At 41.3% G+C, this 22,907-nt stretch overlaps 2 protein-coding genes across 5 annotated transcripts in view; both read left to right on the forward strand.

Annotated features, from left to right (window-relative positions):
• Positions 1–332: 332 nt before the first annotated feature.
• On the forward strand, positions 333–16,756 carry LOC145439735 (importin subunit beta-1-like). Its single transcript, XM_080317340.1, has 20 exons — positions 333–494; positions 1,074–1,213; positions 2,040–2,141; positions 2,703–2,903; positions 3,607–3,759; positions 3,828–3,902; positions 4,422–4,511; positions 4,575–4,685; positions 6,371–6,472; positions 6,533–6,704; positions 7,257–7,386; positions 9,160–9,274; positions 9,933–10,208; positions 10,965–11,073; positions 11,314–11,415; positions 12,111–12,193; positions 12,259–12,510; positions 14,103–14,208; positions 14,269–14,383; positions 15,443–16,756. Exons 1-20 carry the CDS (start codon positions 452–454, stop codon positions 15,615–15,617), a joined length of 2,652 nt encoding a protein of 883 aa, XP_080173466.1. The 5' UTR covers positions 333–451; the 3' UTR covers positions 15,618–16,756.
• Positions 16,757–17,441: 685 nt separating this feature from the next.
• LOC145439716 (uncharacterized) overlaps positions 17,442–22,907 on the forward strand; it is a 33,362-nt gene continuing 27,896 nt past the window's right edge. For 3 of the 4 annotated variants that reach the window (XM_080317278.1, XM_080317279.1, XM_080317280.1), the window contains exons 1-6: positions 17,447–17,714; positions 18,969–19,222; positions 19,422–19,500; positions 19,832–19,862; positions 19,920–20,092; positions 20,154–20,223. In XM_080317278.1, coding sequence (XP_080173404.1) covers positions 17,609–17,714; positions 18,969–19,222; positions 19,422–19,500; positions 19,832–19,862; positions 19,920–20,092; positions 20,154–20,223 — 713 coding nt within the window. In that variant the 5' untranslated portion in view covers positions 17,447–17,608. Of the gene's footprint in view, positions 17,715–18,968; positions 19,223–19,421; positions 19,501–19,831; positions 19,863–19,919; positions 20,093–20,153; positions 20,224–22,907 lie in introns of all 4 variants that reach the window. The other variant, XM_080317281.1, reaches the window with a different exon arrangement.

Below are 22,907 nucleotides of genomic sequence, written 5' to 3' on the forward strand. Positions count from 1 at the left end.
ATGTACCGATGGGATGCACTTCTTCCGCATCTCATGCGGGCGCCGGGCGGTGACAGTTTTCTGTTGATGAGTTGGCTTGCACTTATTGAATATATTCTAGCCAATTTGTGATTTCTTAGTTCTGGTAATACTTGACAGGAAATTGTTCGACCTGTAGTTTCTAACGTTTTATTGTTACTCTATCAGTATTTCACGGCCAGTGCGCTGTGGTTTAAGTGGTTATTCAGCATAGCTCATATAAGTCATGAGTTGGCATGTTAACTGGCATGGTTACTCTACGATTCTACGGACGTTCAGTGTGTATAGCACTGACCACGACTGTCATTTAAATTTTACCATTTGTAATGCTGTATTCTCTTTGCAGAGTAACAGAATTCGTCGCTATAATTCAGCAATTCTGTTGTAGTCTATATTTATTATTTATTTGCCGCGAACGTGAGAAACCGGGGAAATGGCGTCACTTGTAGCAATTTTAGACAAGACTGTATCACCAGGTTCGTTTTTTTTTATTAGACAGTTGCTCCTATTTATAAATTCTTACGAATTAAAAAGTTTGAAATGCATGTTAGTTTGATGTCTGTTACATAATATCGTTAGGCTACTATATTATGTGTGACAGATCTCGGAATTAATACATTCTTAGGTATAGGTTTACATTTGTAGTCTATACGTATAACAGTGTCTGATATTTGAAAGAATTCAATCAACGTTTCTCCCGAAGACTTTTAGTCTCCAATAATTATTTTCTGAAATATATTGAGATATCATCATCATTATGTAAAAGTAAAATCTGTAAGAATGTTCTTTTCACTTGCGGTAACACACAAATATCTTAACGGATTTTGTCACTGAATAATGATGATGTAACGGAACAGAAAATTGCGCGTGATGTTGCTACCAACCAATTCCACTCCGGGTGACACCAAGTACCCATGAGATTACATCCTTCATTGCAGTAGCCTACAACTATTTTGATGTTCCCTTTAAAACGAGTCGCATTCTTGAAGAGTTTTTTTTGTCTTTTTTTACCTTGGAATAATTGTAATTGACGCAGCTCTCACCTTTATTTTCAGATCCAGAGGAGCTGAAGCAAGCGCAAGCATATCTAGAGCAAGCGGCCGGTGCTAACTTGTCCAACTTCCTCGTCAGCTTATGTCAAGTGCTGGCTGCTCCAACCAATAGTGAAGTCTCTCGTATGGCAGCAGGTCTTCAGGTAGCTTCCATTCTGTAATCAACCAACTGTGTTGAATTTAAAATTGGTATATGTATTATTTAGATTGTGCCTAGAATGTGGAATCCATTGTGAATAGATATATCCAAATCGTTCTAAAGTTGAGGTCTTTCGTTTATGATTCTTTGCATGCCACCCGTATATCACTAGTTTACGGATGGCGCAAATCCAGGATTGAAATATAGTTGAATCTGTTGAGAATTCAAAATATCAAATGTTAGGCCTACAGTTTCTAGGCTGTAGTATATTTTAGGCTCACACACTCCCAATGTTCCATCTAAGCTGCGCGCATGCAGAAAAATCTGTGCGGCACACAAGGAAGCCAAGTTATTGCGCGCTGTTGTCCAAGGGACCGCGCAGTGAGTTGGTGAGTGCGTGCAGACTCGTGAAAAATTAGAGGAAACTAGCACACTACATGCTCCAACTAGCAGTCCTCAAAAGAAGCTACAGTGGTTGAATGACTTGAATTGCCTTATCATGCATATTGAAGTCCTCAATATATCTGGACATCGGGCTTACCCCTTTAATAAAGAAGGTCAAAATCAGCATTATCACTCGTATTGAACTAATGATCTTTGAATTGCTAAAACGGAGACATAATCTTCAGTTCTGCGATGCTGCTTGCAGTTATTTTTTATATATTTTTTATCAGCTTCGCTCATGGTAATGGAGTGGTGTGTATTTTGATGTGATGTAATATGACTTGCCTCACATTGATATTAGATTTGTCTGATAACGATCTCACAGGCCCTGTGCGGTTACAGTCTATGAAACTTTAGCCGTTGTTAATCTTAAAAGACTTTTTCAGATAAAAAATTATCTAACTGCCAAAGATCTGAAAGTAAAAGAAGAATACCAGCAACGATGGCTCATGCTGGAAGACGGGCCCAGGGCGGAAATAAAAAAACTTGTAAGTAATCTATTGCGGTGTAAATGTTTGTTTGATTTTAGGCTAATAAACTGAAGTGTAACTTGCAGATTTGACCCTTTGTTATGTGTGGCCTACTGGCTGTTCCGGAAATTGTCAGAACGGATCAAGATCATTCATCTCGAACATTGTCTATATGGCTGATTCTGTTTTGGTAGCATCTCCTACCAAGACTGTACCGTAACATTTATCTTTTAAAATGATGGACATGCCACAGATATTGGGATTTGTGTTTCTTGGGGGACTTCCGTGCTGGCCAATTACTTTTTTCCTGGGTCCTCAAACACTCTCGTGTTTTATTCCCACATTTTGTTTTTTTAACCTGTCTGTTGATGAGTGTAAGATGAAATGGACTGATTGTCAGCCAAGTCATACATGAGAATTATGTTGAAAATTTTTTTTTACAGTCTTGAAACTCGACAATACTAACATTGCTCCGAAAGTAATTTTCAGTAGCCGTTTATCATGTCTTAGTATATATAGATATCCGACCGTGCATCTGGCCACAATTATCACAAAACATGTGACGATCTCTCATTCCAGGTGCTGCAGGCGCTGGGCACAGAAACGTCAAAGCCGTCTTCGGCGCCGCAAGTAATCGCCAGTATCGCGTGCGCCGAAATGCCTTTCGGCCACTGGAAGGACTTAATTCCGCAGCTGGTGCAGAGTGTGACGGCCGAGCAGAGTACGGAACACCTGAAAGAGGCTGCGTTGGAAGCGATCGGCTATATCTGTGCTGATATGGTCAGTGTCTTACTCACACGTTACCGAACTGGTCAAAAGTTACTCTGCCACTGTGGGGCTTAAATTTTGTCACGGGTAGGAGTAGATATACTCTAAAGGGATTAGTAACGTGTGCTCGAGTAGGCTATGCCTATTTGTGCTACTGAGTCGAGCGTGTTTAGACTACTTTCGCTTCTACTTGAGGAAAAATAACTAAACTGATTACATCTTTGATTTGTAAAGTAAAAGGCAATGTTTTGATAGGTTTTAACAATAAATTTGGAAACTAGCAGTAATTTAAGCTGTTATCAAAGAAGGCGGTTACCCGCAGGTTTCAAAAGCAACATTAATTTCAATTTCCAAGCAATCTCCATCAGTATCAAACTGAGCAAAATTAATTCCACGGACGTTCAATAAGCCGTGAACACTGAAAAGTATGATTTTATAGTACAAAAATTTGAGGATTTAGCTCCAAATTGGTTTTTTGTTATAGCTTTGAATGGGGTGTGAGTTTCAGAAAGCATATAGCCTAACATTTCATATATTTTTCCGTGATGATAACCTAGCGATTGCGGGCTAGACAGGGGTGATACAAGCACAGCGGGAATGAGGTTGCGTTGAATGTAAGTACAAAATGAAAATGTCTGTGAAGTAGGCTACCTCGAAGTCGCAGTAAGAAGGGAAATCCTGATAAGAGATTTCAGCGTCGCTTTTTTGTGTGCAGGATCAGCAGCATTTGGAAGCTCACTCCAACGAGATCCTGACGGCTATCGTGCAAGGGATGCGTAAACAGGAGCCCAGCGTCCAAGTGAAGCTGGCCGCCACCAACGCCATGCTGAATTCTCTGGAATTCACTCGCGGAAATTTTGAAAAAGAGGTAGGCTACGGCGCATGGGATGACGCAGACTGGAATACGTGCGTATTGATTTTTGTTTTGTTTCGCAGTCGGAAAGGCATTTCATCATGCAAGTCATCTGCGAGGCCACGCAAGTCGAAGATACCAGGGGGGAGACGAATTCGGTAGGATACGCCGCGTTGTACGTTGTCAAACAAGCGGAAACGTTGTGCAAGCTTTGTTCCAGGAGACGTTGTGTTCAACAATCACAACCGACTTGGACTAGAAAATTTTCAGCTTTTAAAAATTGTATTAGAATTGGAATTGCGAAGTTTTTTCCATACGAGTAGAATTAGAATGATAGCTTCACAGTTATTTACATTTCAGATTGAAATTAGAATTATAGCTATACAGTTTTTTTCCGAATTAAATTAAAATTTGTATTTTAGCCACACAGTTTTTTTCCAAATTAGACTGAAATTTGATCTACTGAATTTTCAAAAATTTGGATCACGGGAATTATCTAATTTTTCAATTCTGATCACGACAACCACAGTGGCTCAGTCGCGCCTCTGACCTGAGAATAAATGACTCCCATTATTTTTACGTACCGTATCTCAAAACTTCTCGATGACTTGTCACGAATTATTCGTACTGGACCGCCCGAGTTTTCCTGGTAAGATCATTTACTGTTTTACTCGCAGATCAGGGTCGCCGCGTTGCAATGTCTCGTGAAGATCATGTCCCTCTATTACCAATACATGGAGGCGTACATGGGTCCCGCTCTTTTCGCGGTATGGGCATTGCCGTTGGTGTCGTTGTCGCCGCATTATTAATATTGCGTTTTATTACTCCAGATATCGGTCGAAGCGATGAAGTCTGACGACGAGAACGTGTCTTTGCAAGGGATCGAATTTTGGTCGAACGTTTGCGACGAGGAGCTCGACCTTGCGATCGAGATGACCGAGGTACGGGTTACTGCGATGACTTCCGTATGAGATATATTTGTCTCGTCTCCAAACCAGAGATGCCAGTGGGATATTTCAGAAAAACCCAGATGTGCAGGCGAAATGAACCCAGAAAAACCCAGATCCTATATTTCACTCAAAAGGCACGAGAGAGCTGTGAAAGTGGAGCCTGATAGTCGTCGAATACACTCATACAGTCATTGAAGCCTTTGATATTGAATTTAAAACAGTTCATAATACACATTTTGCTTGGTTAACACTGCGAATCGCACAAAAAACGTTGTTTTCCTCTCGACACATCGCAATGAAACAATTGGGGCGCAGCGCGAATACTTAATAGTGTACCGGTACTAATGATATCATCGCGCTGCGAAAGTTCAATGCAATGCCATCCATTCCCTATTTCTAAGGATGATTTCATGTATTTTCAGCGACCTGAACAGATTGAAAGTGGCCTTCGATTGATTAATCCTACGACAATCACTTTTATTTGGAATAATCACAGACCAATGTATAGTGGAAATAAATAACTGCCAAATCATGAAATTCAGGGTTAGGGTTTGAATGTGCTGATAAGTGATAACCAATGCCTCTGATTAACTTGCTAGGGGTGTCCAACTAACTAACTCTCTCTCTCTCGCTCTGAGTGTCCCTGTCGGAACTATAAATATACTCAGATAACAATAGGATTATATTAGTCGGATCATCTCCTGGTCTGTTCATGTGCTTGTGCTTGCCATACGGTTACATGATATTTATTGATACATGCCGAATTGTTCACCAAGTTCATCAAGTGCCGAGTTCGCAACTGGCAATCGTCCTATATGAACATGAACATGACTTTCTGCGATCTGGAAGTTACCATTGAATGAAGCGCCATCGCATCAAGCCGAAGACTCTAATTTTAGTAGTGAAATAGATTATCAGCGCTCTGTTGTTACAATAACAGCAAAATCCATTAACAACGACGAACTGAAGTGCGTGCATTTTACGATATTGCGACCATACTAATCCGATAATTAATTTTCGAGCGTAAAACTGACCTGGCGAACTGGATGTTGAAAATAAACCCAGATTTCAAGGATAAAAACCCAGGTGATGCTCAAAAAACCCAGATCTGGGTGGAAAAACCCAGGAGTGGCATCTCTGCTCCAAACTCGAGAAGCGAAGCTATTGGAGTAAAATAGTCTTGTTTATTGTAAAATAATGAAAATAAAGTTTTTTCATGAAGTCAAGTTGTCCAAAAATGATGTGTAGCATATTTGGATCAATTCCAACCGGTATATCCGATTTGAAATAGTGGTATTCACGGTGAGTAGTTGTATAAGTAGTTATTGGAATTACCAACTGTAAATACTATTTTTTCAAATCCAAAATGTCTGTAATCAAACTTGGTCACAGGCTTGTTTAAGAAGTAAAATAGATATATTTATTGAATAGTTCAAGTGGATGCGTGCAAAATCAGGCTTGAAGATCCTCTCATAGGATTCAAACCCATGCTTGAATGGAAGTGAGCGTAATGTATACTACAGAGTTGACTAGGGCTAAATTGATTTGATTCTGAATAGAGTATTAGGCTACTGTGCACGAATCATTACAATTAATAGTCGATTTCGATTCGAGTACCAGAGTAAACGTTGCTAGCCCGAGTAATGAATGTCATCTATGAAACATTGTGCGTTCAGGCTGCGGAAGCAGGCCAGCCGCCTTCGAGGACCAGCAAGTTTTATGCGAAAGGAGCCCTGCAGTATCTCGTTCCGATCCTAACCACCATACTTACCCGTCAGGTACGTGTAATTGGCGACTTCCGTTTGTGGTACGGAGAATCTCATCTGTCGTAATCGCAGGACGAGAAGGATGACGACGACGAATGGAATCCCACGAAGGCGGCAGGCGTATGTCTGATGCTGTTGGCGACCTGCTGCGAAAACGATATTGTGCCTCACGTGGTGCCGTTCATCAAGGATAATATTTTGAATCCGGACTGGCGTTGTCGTGACGCGGCTGTCATGTCTTTGGGTTCGTGTCGTTGCCCTGTTCTCTTGCTGGGCGTAGTTTCACAATATTTAAAAGTGACCCCCCCTTCTGGCATGCAATTATAAACGACGGGTCTCTACTCATTCAATGCACTCTAGTAGGTCTTCTTGTGAAGTCTACATGCGCTGTAGACTACTGCTATCCCAATATATTTTTTGTGCGTATTTTCTTGTATTCGAGTGACGTAGGCTGAAGAATATCTGATATGTTCTTCATGACATCATGCATTTTAGCTACATCACAACAGTTTTTGTTCCATCGGTATTTAATTATCGTGTTGTAAATTTAAGAAATCTTGCCGACCACCTAATTTTTCGAGTTGCCGTTATTCTTTTTCCGTTGCCAAAGATATAGTTGCTAAATGGCAATTATTTGTGGTAACATCTGTTGTTGCCTGTGTACGTAATTTTTACTTCACTTCACTGCTTTTGAAAACTGCTTCAATATCCTATTATTTCCAATATCACTCGAAGTAGCTTTTGACTGTTGATGGTGATCGCTCGCCTCGAAGCTGATTTCTCATTTGTCACGCAGGCTCGATTGTGGAGGGCCCTACGTCGGACGTGCTCTGTCCCATACTGGAGCAGGGCATGGAGACTTTCATTCAGCTGTTGAAGGACGATAGCGTCGTGGTACGGGACACCACCGCTTGGGCGATCGGAAGGTAGGACTCTTTCCGACTGCTTGGCAATGGCTATGGCACGTTTGATTTAATTGTTGTGACGGTTTGTCCACAGAATTGCGAGTCAAGTTACAGTTAAATTGGCATCCTGACACTAAGTCATCGTCGGCAGTAGTAAATCATTACTATAATGAAACGTCACTCAATGAAATTGACCTACCTGAACACCTTAATTATTTTTCACTTGAACGAACACTATTTCCATTTGTCACTCAGTTGGGCTTTTTCCGAAGTTGCTAATTCAAGCCAAATATTGGTAAAAGAGATGATGTAACCGATGAGAATATAGACATTATCGCTTGCTAACAAGTGGTGTGGCTAGGTGTAAGACTGTTGATGGGAAATCACCAGAGGTGGTCAAAGTAGTCGAGAAAGCTACTCAAGTAGATGTAGAAGTAGCGACGAAAAAATCTACTCAAGTACGAGTAGAACTACTTTTTCCATAAGCCACCTAAAACTACTTGAAGTAGATTTGACCGACTTTGAAAGTACTCAAGTAAGTAAGTAGTTTTGAAAACAGTCTTAATTCGTTCGCAAGGACTGTCGAAAGCTGCAAATTGAGCTAGGCGGACGGTGGAGAGAGCTTGATTCGTATTGATGCACACCAGGAACGAAGTATCAATTTTCGATAGAATAAGCATTCTTTTGCATCATGGGATGTAAATTATAGTAGTGATATGAAAATGCGATACTAACTCTTTGTTTACAAGAATACCCCGTTTTAGAGAATATCGTGGCATGGCGCCCTATTACCCCTATATTTTAAGGCCCCTGGTTTGGGCGAAGAGCAATACGGAGAAGTTGTATTGGATTCGGTTTCAACACTTTTCGCGATTAGTATACGTTAATGAAAAATATTGTGGATTGTGAAATTTATATATAGTGTATCTTTATTTTCCGAGAATATAGGCATTGCTACATGCACTTGCTTTTATGCTTCAACATGTATGTTCTGCAGACAAAAGAACTGAAAGTATTTAGATCCCAAAGTATGATACTCCAAGTATCATACTCGGAATTGGAAGTGAAATACAAATACCACTTCTAAAATGAGGAAAATATATTTTATGTCTTTGGTACATAAAGCTTCAAAGGTGACCAAAGGTGTAACACGTTCCAAAAAGCTGGATTTTCCAGATTAGCAGAACATGTCATGGGCTGCTAGAAAACGACAGGATAGGTAATTGCTAGATTGCGAGACGGTGGTTTCAAACGTTATTATAGTGGGCCATATTTACTGTGGTGAAATAGTTGATAATTATGGGCGACAATGCGGTGTGAGCGGAACCATAAGCAATCCGGTACATAAGATATATTCACTGATACTTTCGTGAAAACACATTTGTCACTCCATAACCACTGTGCGCGAAGCGCAACAAAATTTCTGGGCTTTACTTGACTCCGCGAAGACAGCCCCGAAATTACTCAGGCTCTCTCTCGTATTGGGGGATTAAACTACTTCTACTTGACAAACTGAAAATAGCGAAACGTAAGTAAGTAGATCACAAAATATTATGAAGTAGAAGTAGAGAAAATCAGATCTACTTGGGTAAGTACCAGAAGTAGAGGAAAACTACTTGAGTACTTTCAAAAAGTAGAAGTACTTCGTTACTGACCACCTCGGAAATCACCAATGGTATTTTAGTAACTGACTGTAACAATCTTTCTGAAATGAGATATTTCGGAGTGTTTTATTTTTCGAGCCCAGGCACATACGAAAATTACGCTTCTTCACAAGCCGACTCGCTCTTTCAGAATATGCAACGTCACTCCTGAGATTGTCATCAACGAGAAATATCTGATGCCGTTACTGAGCGCCATGGTTGAAAATCTCGACGCCGAGCCGCGGGTCGCCGCCAATATCTGTTGGGTGAGAAATTGTTTGTGTTCGGTCAAAGTGGGTCTAAAGACGATAACAACTAACGGAACTACAAAAGGTGTGATCTTCAAATATGTATTTTATGATTTCACTCGCAAAACAGATGCAAACTGAAGCTAAAAACATTGCCTGTATTTCAAAATTCAAATTTTTAAGAGTGGTTGATTTTGCCTAAAACTGTTTTGAGTAGAAGTGGAATTACTCTAAGTCTAAAAACTTGACGACTTGAGTAAGTGGTGCGAACTGGCAAAACCTATACCAATGTTATTAAAAAGTAGATGTCCTACGTATAAGCCAAGAATCGATCGGTCGTGATTTCATAACGTTATCCCACTAAAACAGGACTGTCTCATTTTAGTAATGAGCAGCTAAAACTCAGTCGAATCATACATTTGTATTGAAATAAACCCAAATATTTTCGAGTTACACTCGTCAGGGGTAATCATCATTGACTGGTAGGGAATTAAATATAACATTGTGTATCAACATTCGTATCGTGATAGGCACAATTCTTTTTAATTCTCTACTAGTTGAAGAGTATTGGTTGAAAATATTCAGGTTTATTTCATTAAACATGAATATATGATTAAATTGTTCATCGGCGCCTCCAAGAGTAGCTTTGAGTATCGACTTCCTGATTGTTTCCCAGGCCTTGTCTTCTCTGGCGGAATCTGCGTACGACCACGCGTCGGGCGAGTCCGACGAGGACCCCGCCACGTACGCCATGTCCAACGTGTACGAGAAGATCATCGAGAAGCTGCTCAACACCACGGACCGCACGGACGGCCACATGAACAACTTGCGTGGCTCCGCGTACGAAGCGATCATGGAGATGATCAAGAACAGCCCTGCTGATTGTTACGAGACCGTGCTGAAAACCACTAACGTCGTTATGGAGAGAATCAACCAGCTGATACAGATGGAGGTAACCTCAAGACGGTCTATCGTGATTTGCGACGATTAGGGTTGTCAGATCACTCCTATACGTCGCTGGCAAGCACGCGAATTTGCTCCGACTCAATACCGCCAACGATGTCGTAACAGATAATTTTAATTTTGTCATGGTGTTGCTTGTTTAATCGTCGTCATTTCTGGAAGTAGTAGTAACTATTTGCATCACGGGAACCAGAATGATACTGCGTGGCATTCAGTGCGTAATCTGTGTAGTACATTTGCTGACCAGTTGGTTTTGCAGCCCATTCGCTTTCACAGCCAGATATAGTTATCTAACTATCTGAAAATAAGACCATATTTTAACGATTTCGCCATGAGAACGGCAAACCTGGCAACGATCGGTTTTACATTCAAATAAGATTCGTTGCATACCTTATTGCATGCTATTCCGCGTGTAAGCCTAGTTTGAAGAATGCGTACTATTACTGTTGTAACTCTCGCACATGATTTTACGCGACTTGCTTGATATTACCGAGCTTACTCAGTCCGTCAATTTTGAAGGGGCGGCTTCATATCTCAGTCCTATGTGGTAAATACATTGTATAGTCCTAGGTCAGCCGAAAATTGTGCAGCCACTCGCACCTGCAAGTCTGCACTGCGTCCTAGAGTCTGTGCTTTTGCCGAGCCGTAGTAGCTTATCTGTTTTGTGGTATTAAGTTCTATTTGGTGCTGATCGCCTTACTTTTTTTACTTCTATCTGTTTGAAAACTCGAATTTTTGCCTTCAGTCGCGAATCCAGTCAAGCAGCGATCGGTCGCAGTTCAACGATTTGCAGTCTCTCCTTTGCGCGACCCTACAGAGCGTACTGCAAAAGGTCAAGGCGGAACACGTCGAATGTAGGTTGTTTAATGACTTGTGATAATCTTCTTAAGTATGGATTCGGCTGCAATATAAATGAACTGTATATCTTGGATTTTAATCTCAAATCCAGAGTTGTTTAGATTTGACAGTATAACATCCATTCGTCTCTAAATATTGTTTTTTTTTGTCTGTCGAACTAACTGGCTGTTGACATTACACTGCTGTGTGGTCCTTGCAGCTGGGAATTTAAGTGATCATAGTTTTTCGTTTTCCAGCTATCGCCGATAACATCATGGCGTCGTTACTGCATATGCTCTCGTCCGGTTCTGGAAGTGTGCACGAAGACATCATGCTGACGGTGGAATCCTTTATTGAAGGTAAATAAGCCCGGTGTTTGCCATTGTTTTTTCTATCTATAGATGAATAATTGTGGTGTTGAGAAGAATACTTGGTCTGCTGTTGAGCCCATTGGCACTAGCAAATTCCCATCTCAACCGACTTTTAATAGCAGTAATGAGGCGAGTTCATAAATTCACCACCCAAATCTTGAGCATGAGTTGATGTAGTGTTGATTGATGGCTTTATGCATCGGAATTAGCTCGTTTGGGACTATAAATTATCGAGTGTTCAAGTTTGTAGACATGTGAGAGTATTTAGCGTGGCTTGACCGAATGACTGTGCTGCGACAAGAGTTTTATAAAGCCATGCACAAATTTGTGTCGATGTCCTGTACGAGATTACAGATGCTCTGTTGTTCCTTGTCAAAATGTGTTTTGGTATGAATTTCTTCACAGTTGATGATTTGAAATCAAACGATCCACAGTCCCCTTTGAGTTATCTTTTCCCTCCTTCAGAACACTTGGTTTGAAGTCTGTCGAATCCAAGCTCAAGACATATATCCCGGTTTCGATCACCCCATGGCTAGTGACTTGAATCTGACTAAACATGATATAATATTGAGCAGAGAACAAACTTGTCATCCTGCCATAGCTGTCATGGCGATAAGCCTTTGACGTAATAGTTTTGTCTACAATGTCGCACGACCCTTGATTCTGTTTTGTTTATTCTTCAGTCGTCGGCGCCAACTTTATCAACTACCTTCCCGCGTTCAAGAACTTTCTCTTTCCCGCCCTACGCAACTCAACGGAATATCAGGTACTTTTCATTTTTCACTTTTTAAATAACTTGCGGATCATTTGATGCCACCTATTTCGCCTCAGGTCTGCATAGTTGCTGTGGGCGTGGTGGGTGAAATCTGCCGTGCCATCGGCGCCAAGATCGGCCCCTACTGCGACCTGATCATGTCCAGCCTCCTGGAGGACTTGTCCGACCCAAGCGTTCACCGCAGCGTGAAGCCGCACATCTTGTCGGTGTTTGGCGATATCGCCCTCGCGATCGGGCCGGAATTCAAGAAATACGTCGAGGTCGTCTTGCAGACCTTGCAGCAGGCCGCACAGGCCAGAGTGGACATGGTTAGTTCTGAATGCTGTGTTGCCTGATCGTAACTCGTATATCTCATCGTACGATCAGAGGTTGTCTGGTCAGTAGCGAAGTACATTTACTGTTGGGGCGTGCTCCAGTAGGGTTGCCTACTTGCAATACTTGGTGGTTATATTTCACTTCTGAATATCTTTTCAAAGATATTCAGTTACCATGATGCTGTGGCTTTATTGTGTGGTTCTGATAATATCACCTGGAGTGTGATGCGGACTCACCATAAATATACTCTCTGTTTTACAAGTGTAAACAGTAAGTGGTTTAGCCGAAGGAAAAAAACACAAGTGGAGGCAGTCTGAACATGTAACCCTTAAATACCTTAATTTTCCGAATATAGTGCGCCCCCATGTATAATACGCACCCTTAATATAGCGTGTAAATTCTGGGTAAATTCTGTCGGTTGATCGGTGGATAATCCGAGAATTATCAAAGAAAAACTGAAATAACTCCGCTTCTACGGCTTGGAATTGAGTCGAATTTGTTTTGCATAGTTTTTGAAGACAGCCCAACAATTTCATGGGGTTGGCAGAAAAATTTGAAAAAATTTTTTCTGCATTTTTAGGCAAATTCAAAATTTTCAAACTGTACGAAAGCCGCGAAAATTCGTTGGTATGAATTCCAATTTGGTGTGCGTCGTTTTTCAAGGCAACTTAACGATTTAATCAAGTAGCCAGCAAGATTAAGGAAAAAAAGTTATTTTTGAACACCCCTAGTGCGCACCCTGCATTCGCAGTACATGAATAGTTGTTTTATTACACGATGTTGTTCTGTTTTGCGATGGCACTGTCGAACAATCATGACATAACCATCGCTAACCATAATACAATTAACGGCATTGTCTCTAAACGAAAGTAGATAGTCGCCAAAGCCTGCAAGGCTGGTGACGCGATAGTTCAGGCTAGCGACACACGACATCTTGCGCACGAGGCCTTTTACAATTACAGATGCGATTGCTCAGGCCAACGGTTATATCGGACGCACTAGTCCTGTTGGAGATGCGACTGATTACGCAAGCGATTATATCTTGCGCAAGGCGCACATGACCTCTCGTGTATGCGAGTGCTGAGGCCTGTGTTGATGCGATGAATCAGCAAGGATTGCCGCGCACGCTTGTAGCAGTCAGCGTCCTAATTTCGCTCGCGTACAAACGGTAAACTAGCTCACCGAGAGATCGCGTGCTGTGCAGACGACTCTCGTTAATTGGCAACTCGCTTTTCGTTAATTGGCAACACAGCGCGTTATACTCTATAATACGAAGTACGGGGCACGATGGCTAGAGGTGATGCGCGATTGGAAACAAACCTGAAGAAAGGTGTGATTTCAAGTTTTTGATCGAGGGTTATTTTTTTCAATGCTTGCTGTACCCATGTATAATACGCACCACCTATTTAAACGGCAAAGAATCGGTAAATTTTGCGCATTATACATATAAAATTATGGTAATTAGCGCGAGTAATCAACTGCTACTTGAGTGCTCCGAAAAAAAAAGAGAATTACATAGTTGCCGACCACCTTGCCGCCCACTTTGCGGTTCCTGCAGAATCACGCTTTCTCTCTCATCGAACAGAACGACTACGACATGATCGACTATTTGAACGAGCTTCGCGAAGGCTGTCTAGAGTCCTACACGGGCATCATTCAAGGACTGAAAGGCGACCAACCAGAACCAAACCGTAATGTCTTTGAGGTTTCGTAAACACTTTCCGTGGCGCTAAATCTCTGCCGCTTTGCAGCCGACGTGATGGTGATGAAGGATCACATCCTGTTCATGTTGACTTTTATCGAAGCTATCGCCAACGACGAGGAGCATAGCGAGGGCGTGGTGGCTGCGTCGTCTGGCCTGATCGGGTAATCAAAACGTTGCCTTCGCAACGGTGTATCTTAACCTTGCTAACGTCATGAACCCTTGCGCTAATTTTTGTAAGACTCCAGGAACCCTAAATTTTCGTTGAATCATTAAGACAAATATCCACGTTACACATCTGATCAGGGTTGTAACAAAGTCACATGGTTCCGAGTCACAAGTCAAACTCACTATTATAGTTTTGACTCGAGTCATTTTCAATTCAACACCGAGTCGAGTCCCAAGTCATTATCATCATCATTGGTTTGTTAGCAATTTTATCAGTTCATTACACCACAAAAATGCAACACAATGAAAAGATAGGAAGGTGTCGAAGCGACTTGGAGTAGTCTGTGGAATCAGACACCCACCTTGGCCTAGGCGATATGAAGAGGAGGCATGCACACTGAATGAAAAGTAATGAAGATAGTATAGAAAAAAGCAAGCGACAAAAATAGGGTGCCATGTCATGTTCAGTTTTGAGTTCAATCCGATTCAACCCACTCTTTCAACTCTGCTCGAGTGATATAGAATTGCTCGCATCCATAATATCGTAATTCTCCTCAGTTTTAACAGTTTCTAGCCCTATTTTACAAGTATCGGGACTGATAGACGAAATACCGACAATGTGGCGACTTTCACTATTCTTCGAAGTTACAATGGAATGTCTGTCTATAAGCCGTTCCAAGTCTTGAGTCATGCGACTTGGTTCGAGTCATGCAATATCATCTAATGCATTGCTACAGAATACTGGTGCACAAAATAAATAGTCTATCAACAACAGTGTTACAGTAACAAAACCTATTTTCATGCGAAAAAAGATTGTGATGGATATAATTCCTGAAAATCAGTGTCTTCTGCTGTACGAGTCGGTAAGAGTCTTGACCTCCGGCGAACCCCGGAGACTGACTCAAGGAACCTCCGTGGAACCCTGGTTAAGAACTACTGCTTACGTGCTTTTATTTATCAACTACAGATAAGAGGAGTTGGTAGTTTCAAATCGAAACTTGATTTCAGACTCTAATCCTAATCAGACTCAATGAATTATTGTTTTTTTGTAATAGGGATATGTGTGCCGCCTTCGGCGGTCATTTCGGGTCACATCTTATCAAGCTGATGGAGACCAAACCGAAGATCGACGACTTGCTGACTGAGGGCCGAAGGTCCAAAACGAGCAAAACCAAAAGCCTCGCCGTCTGGGCGACGAAAGAAATCCGAAAGTTGAAAAACAAAGTGTAGCAACCCACCCAGCGACCCCCGGAAACAGTACACCCATTGCGTCAAGTCTGAATGAAGTGTGCGTGCCTGCGATGTGTGTCTCCTCCCGGATAAGCAATCCTTATGCACATTCCTTTCGTTTCATGCGCAGTTTTCTTTGCCGAATAGCGCTCCCGCGTGGGTGAGTGCGACGCCTGTCGTGGCAGGCGCCGGTATGGGTGAGTGGGTGCGTGCTCCTCGATTGTGTCTTGGGTTGCCCCCGGCGTTTGAGCGTGCGACACAATGAACGACGTTAGTTAAGCGTGCGACCCTTTACCTTGTGACTTTGTAACTGCAAAACTAGCCTCGGTCCCCAACCATGACCAACAAACTTACATTTGCCCAAAAGCTAAACCTATCCCTCAAACCCCCAGTCCTAACCCCAAAATATAGACTACTTGAAAACTGACTCATCCCCAGACCTAACAGCAAAATTTACACTCACCCAAACCCTAATCCAACCCTATCCGTGCTTGAGCATGGCATGTTATTGTGTCTCGTACCCATATGTCCGCATGTATCACTGATGTGTGGGACTTGATAACCCTAATCCTCACTCTATTCCAATCCGCTCAAGTGTCGCACGCTATTATGTCGCATGCTCATATGTCCACGGACTGTGTCCTGGCCTGAACGTTGCCTGGCGATTGTCTTGAATTGGAAGCGTCGTTACCGTGACAGGGATGAACACTTTATAGTGAAAGTCGAAGCTTCAAATGCCTGAAACGAGGCCGGAGTGTCTGCGATGTTAGCCTGATGACGGTGGCGAATATTTATGCGATTAGTTCAATTTTAGTTATGTTTCGAGCGCTGCTGCCTCAGCGTTGGTTGGTAATGCCCGTGCGACGGGGTATGGCAGCGCAAGCCTCCCCCACTGTTGACATGTCGCATACGCGATTGACGTAATGCTAGGAAATAATCTGTTGGACAGTAGTGCCATTTTGGGTTTTGGTTTCGATAATTTTGATCGTTCGATATTGTGATGTCAAGTTGAGATAACTTCTTTCCCCCCTATCTACAGTGCTGCATTTAATGAAGTGCGTTTTTTTTAAGTATGCGAGTAGTCTCTTTGATTGTTGATGAGCTTTCGGTATTCCAATATTACATCTTTTCCACAAGTATGATTTCTGTTCTGTGTTTGGGTTGTAGTGCCCTGTGGGTTAAAACTGAAAAGATATAGCTGGCTACGGTGGTCTGTCGCCTTCCGAAGTATGTCAGTAGCTTATGGGAGTGTGGAGGTTACTATGAGATCTTTCACCCTAACTCCAATGCTGCTGTCTCTGATAGGTTGGTGTAGGATGAACGGATAATGTGCTGTATTGGGTTATTCCAATGTCTGCAACGTGAGGCGTCTGGAATAGTTCAAATTGAATCTCGTGAATAGCTTGATTATTTGCAATAATCTTCGAGATTATGATCTGGTTATCTTGTAATTCTAAAGGTAACTGCATCTTGTCTCGGAGGAAGCTAGCACAAATGTATCGATTCAGCATATACCGCTAAATAAGGTTTGGGCAGTGGCCGACCTCAATAAGTTCGTGGTATGATAAAATTCTTGAATAATCGTCGCTGGTTTCGATATTTATCTCTCCCAGGCTGCTATCAATCAAGCAGAGTCAAAATAGATTACCTCAAAAGCTAGTCAAATTCGAAATTTCCATCATATATAGCTGTTTCGTCGAGCAGTATCAACGTCAGTAATCGTCATGGATTGAAGGAATCCTTAATCAGTCCCTTGGGAACCACCAAGTCCTATAATTTCAAAAGGCTTATCAGTATCGCTTCAACAGCGTGTCATATGGACTGATGTGAAACAGAGGTAGGACGTTGTCGCGATAAACTGGTGTGTGTTCGTTTCCTCGAGCTGTGATGGTTTTTACTGTATCAGTTGCTCAGCAAGGCTAGATTGCATCTCTTTATTTTCGTCTTCATCTTTCGGAAACTCGCTTTAAAGTTCACACACTGTTGCTGTGATGGAAACCATAAGCTCTAAGAACATTGGACCATGGACGCCTGCAGATGGGGTAACTTTCAACTCTATAAATATCATTTATCGGGAGAGGATGCGAGAATTTACAGGTGAGATCCGTGTTGAAAGTTGAATTGTTGTAGTCTCCATTCGAACCAAATCAACACCACCTGGCGTCCAAGGGCAGGGGCTCATTTCATTTTCATACTTACAATAAGTTTTTCGTTTTTTTACGTAAAGAACGAAAATTAGACTCCAAGCGATTAATAAATGAGATTTTGATTCCCAAGTGGCCCGGAACTCGCAACTGTGAATCGTGACCTTGACTACTAGCCTACCTACTTCACCGCACTATGTAGGGATTCCTAAATTAGATTCGCTACTTCAATCTTAGAGCAGCGTCTTCATATACATACCACGGAGGCAGGTGTGGTCAAAGTAGTCATAAGTGGCAGTGAAGTAGAAACGATGTCTCTCTACTCAAGTAGAAGTAGTGATTCTCAAGTAAGTAAAAAGTAGGTATTTTAGAACTAGTTTTGCATGTGTCAACCAACAACTGTTAAGTAACTGGAAGTACTCTAAATCATAACCACTCGTGTAAGGAGCGTAAGTAGGCAAACCGTACTTAGTACTCTTTATCCGGTCTTTTTTTTCTGGGCTTTTTTGTCGCCGTAAAAACAGCGGCACGTGGGACTAGGAGCCCAGAATAACCTCCGACGACAGAAATCGAACCCGGGGCGCCTGATTGGATGGCGCCGACGCTCAGCACTATTATGCTATCTCCACCGAAGTAGAAGTACTTTATTGTTAATCCCTTCTACGTGAAAGCTATGAGACTTGGAGCATGATGACTATAGCTTCTGGTTCTAGTATCAAATTGTTGGTTGTATCCAATCGGTAGTCTGTAGTGAAGTAAGCTTGCGTCTACTTTTCTCAGTACTCAAGTAAATCACCTCAACTTACATTCCTAACTCGAGAGGGAAGCCTAATGGAACTTATTTTAAGGTGTTTTCTCCCAAACTAATCTTTAAAACCATAAATAGATTCCTAGAGTCTTTTTTACACCAGCCAAGTAGATTTGGAATTCCTTGAAATTGGAATTGGAATCGGAAGCCGATTGTAATGAGTATCACTAACTATAGTTAGTATCTTGTGTTGCATTATTGTGTGCATTGGGCAGAAGGAAATAATGGAGCATTGGTTGTATTGCAATGTGCTAGGACTATCTAAACACATCGACTTCTCCTTCTAGTAAAGTATCAATAGTTTTGAGATACCCTAACCAAGCAATCGATTGCAAAACATTCAACATTCAAGTTCAATCCTGGTTAGTGAAACATGTTTTATGTATTTTGTTCATGTAGTTCCACCATACTTCAAGCTACAACTTCAAAATCTGGACAACGTGGAAAATTCTCTTGTTCAATTTCGATGTGTTGCAAGAGGATTTCCAGCTCCAGATTATGAATGGTACAAAGGAAACATCAAGATATTTGACTCGGCGCATGTTGCAAGCAGCCAAAATACAGAAAAATATCAATGCAGGGAAGAGGGAGATGAAATAGTCCTTGTTATGAACAATGCTTGTGCGAGCGACGAAGGGGTCTACGCATGCAAGGTAAGCAAAAATGAAATTCATGTGATATTAATTCGTTGTGTGTGACTAATAACTGACACAAGACAATTTATAGTTCTGCAACGGTGAAATAAAACATTTATATTTTCGAATATGTATATTGCATTTGTAACAATTACAAAATCTATCTACGTTAGTTGATATTTACATCATACAGCTGATATGGGATATGTATTTACAGATAAAGAATCTGGCCGGCGAGGCTTGGTCCATCGCAGATCTACAGATTCCAGAGTCCAATGCTGTTAGCAAGCCTGAGGGTAGGTTATGTCGCATGAATGCGAGTTTTCCATCTATATTGCAGTCATACGTATGTTCCAAGTATGCATTGTCAATGGGGTTAGGCATAATTTTGTGGAGATATGCATTTACTGTTTCTCATCTAGCGCAACGCGGGCTGTCGCTTGAAGACGCCCACGACCGCCCACGTTGGAGACGCTTAACACGAGCCCAAAACTGATTATCTCGATGTTCTTTTTGTCTCCTGTTTTCTTTTGCCCTTTTTTATTTTATCTAATTGAAAAGTCGATATATATATATTTACTGTTATCACCATAGACAGCATCATGACATGCAGTTTCTTTGTTTCAGGAAGGAGTATTCGAAAATCAAAAATACAAATGTAAGAATTGGCAATCCGTAAACCATTTGAGGTGCATCAATTTATCCACATTTTCAGTAACGAAACAATAGAGATTCAGCATGGCAAGCGGAGTACGAAAAATGTTCTGGAATTTGCTGAAAACACGACACAGAAGAGTAACAAATCCACCAAACACGATTTTATGGAACCCAACGGTATATCTATCATAAGTTCCACACCGAAGATGTGTAAGGTATTAGATTTTCAAAGTAAGAGCCGTATCATCCTTATATGCATGATAGAAATGTGTAAAATCCACACTTAAATCAGTAACCAGTGAAAACAAGCAATCAAGTCGACAGCTCAAGTCTAAGACAGTGAAGCAGAAGGAAGCAACTCGGTAAGCATTTGTATGGAATTCGAATTGTTGTGAATATTAAACAGATTCTGAACTTTTTGGCTCTTTTGTGATTGAAAGTAGCTGTGGAATTTCTTACAACTTGTCGTTTCACTTGAATTGAGTCCATTTTGAGATTACTTCTTAACTCCGCACTACAATTCTTCACTCTACTCTGCTCTATTAAATTATTTCAAGATATATGGCACCATTCCAATTAATACAACATGTTCTTTTTACTTAATTGATTTGACAAATTTGAATAATATATTCATATTCATTCGAGAAGCTTTCAGACTGACACTCATCAGGAGATACCGTCAATAATGATTCGTGCATTCAAATAACTATGTTTAACAACAATCAGTATTGCTAATCATGACGTCACACAGAGTAAATACAAAGTGAGAAACAATAAGAGAACTGTAGCGCAGGCACGGAGATAGCGAAACAAAACAAAATAATGCGCGATTTGCAAATGATACACAAATTCTTTCTATTGGCATAGACTAGATCAATGGTTCCCCAACTTTTTCGGTGTGAGGGCCAAATTTAGAATTTCAGAGTACGGTCGGGGCCACACAAATACTACGGCTATGAAACGGAGCCAAACATTCATCATGGCTATTTCTGAGTAGTTTTATTGCCCTGGCGAGATTTCAAAACTGTACACTGTTTACCGCTACTTATCTGCTGCATTGGGTGTCCGTTGAGTGAATCAGGTTTTCTCGCTTAAACACGCTAAGCGCGAGAAATTTCTTTAGTTTCATGACTGAATCGGTCAATATGATCGGGAATTGCATGTATTGCTATCAATTTTCATCCTGTCTCTGTTCACGTAATCTGATTTACCGGTAGAGCTGAGTGAGGTGTGTTTGAAAAGGTATAGGCCCCCTCAATAGTAATTGAACATCTCCAGGGGTATACCCGTTGGCAGGAACGGAACAGCACTTCGTCAGGACCCCGGGCTCTCATAGGGTGATAAATTGACCCCGCATCACGTTGTTCGCTTTTGCCATGAAATTTAGCTTGTACTGTTTAGTGAGACAGCGTGACGCGCTAATATTTCGATAATTCATGATAAAATCGGCAAATAAGATCGGTAATTGCATGGTTGTGCTCTTTGCCCACTTAATCGGATTTACCGGTAGAGCTGAGTGAGAGGTGTCTTTGAAACTGCAGACCCAGTAAAATTAAACATCTTCGGGCGGGTGAACCCCTAGGTATGACTTTATATGATTTTATTTCGTGACCTCCTGTCTTCTATATCAAAAAATGTAGAATTGCCCAAACCTAATAAACTGAAAGATCACACGATTTCAGATTGGTATTTCTTCACTGGCATATAATTCTTTCCTGCGAGATGGTATTTGTCTTGTGAGGTTCAGATTGCCAAGACAAGAACATTCGGCGCCAGTCATTTAGGCGCCTATGTGGACAATTAAACCTATATGTATTTAGTATATATAACGATGTTTTTCGTATTTCGTAGTTTTTGGTCAGCATAAATGCAGTCCTTTACGGCCAAGGCTTTCTCGCTGCAGATCGTTTTGACACACTTCTTGGAGTCACATGTTATATATCCTAAAACTTTATATGTCTTGGTGCGTTGTGGTGCCCATTTCTATACATCTTGCGTATTTTTTCTTGAGGAAGAGTACCCAATAATCGAGATATGTGGCGAATTGAAATAGCGCCTAGCGCGAAAATTTTTTGAAAAAGTTGCATAATCTGTCAAAAAATACTCTATAAGTTATGCTAATTCACGAAATAGTTTTGGGCCCCCTTCCAGCTCGGCCCCCTCAATTGGGGGGTTTGGTCTGCGGCAGTTATAGCCCTGACTATAGGACTACCAATTATGCTGCTTTTAGTCGGCTAAGCAGTATGCATCTCGGCGTATTCACCCGTGAGTCACGTGTTGCACATCTAGTTAACATAGGGTTACCATACGTCCTCTTTTAATTTAATTTGTCCTCTTTTTTGATTTTTTTTTAAAGTGTCCTCGGGGGACGCCCAAATGTTTTCTTTTTTGAGGAATTTGGTTACATATAGGGCCAAATTCGACTGATATACATTAAATCAGCACTGTAGGAACGCTACGGCGGCTATTTCGGGAGCTGGATCGGAAAGTTGACCTTTTTTTCAGTCAACCACCTGTTAATGTGAAAGAAAAACTCTATTTTCCGGGAGTTGAGCCTCTTTTTCTTTTTTAGTCAAGCGACCACGAAGTGGGAAAAATTTACCATTTTTTCAGGATTTTCCTTCGGTTTTGAAAGTTATCAACTATTTATATCTATAGCTACTGCTCGTTCAACTGGAAAGTTAGTGCACATTGCATTGTAACAGCAGTGACGTAGCGTTAGCAGTCTATACTCACAACTTTCCTGTAATTCTATAGTTAAAAACTACAGAGGCCAAGTTAATCAAGAGTATTTTATAAATATAAATTTTATTTTTTGTCATAAATCAATTTCTAAATATATTTTGGGGGCCGCAAGAAGGCTATCTGGGGGCCGCATGCGGCCCTCGTGGCCGCGCTTGGGAATCACTGGACTAGATCGACTCATAGTGATGATTATGGACTCAAGAACAGACAAATGGAATAAATTGCGACCCTTTGCTAATATGGAGAACATGTCCTCATGATAATTAGCAGCACACATATGATTTTCCAGTAAATGTTTGCC

This window comes from Botryllus schlosseri, chromosome 5, assembly GCF_051294905.1.
Source record: "Botryllus schlosseri isolate E-star chromosome 5, Bs_hap1, whole genome shotgun sequence".
Classification (NCBI taxonomy): domain Eukaryota; kingdom Metazoa; phylum Chordata; class Ascidiacea; order Stolidobranchia; family Styelidae; genus Botryllus; species Botryllus schlosseri.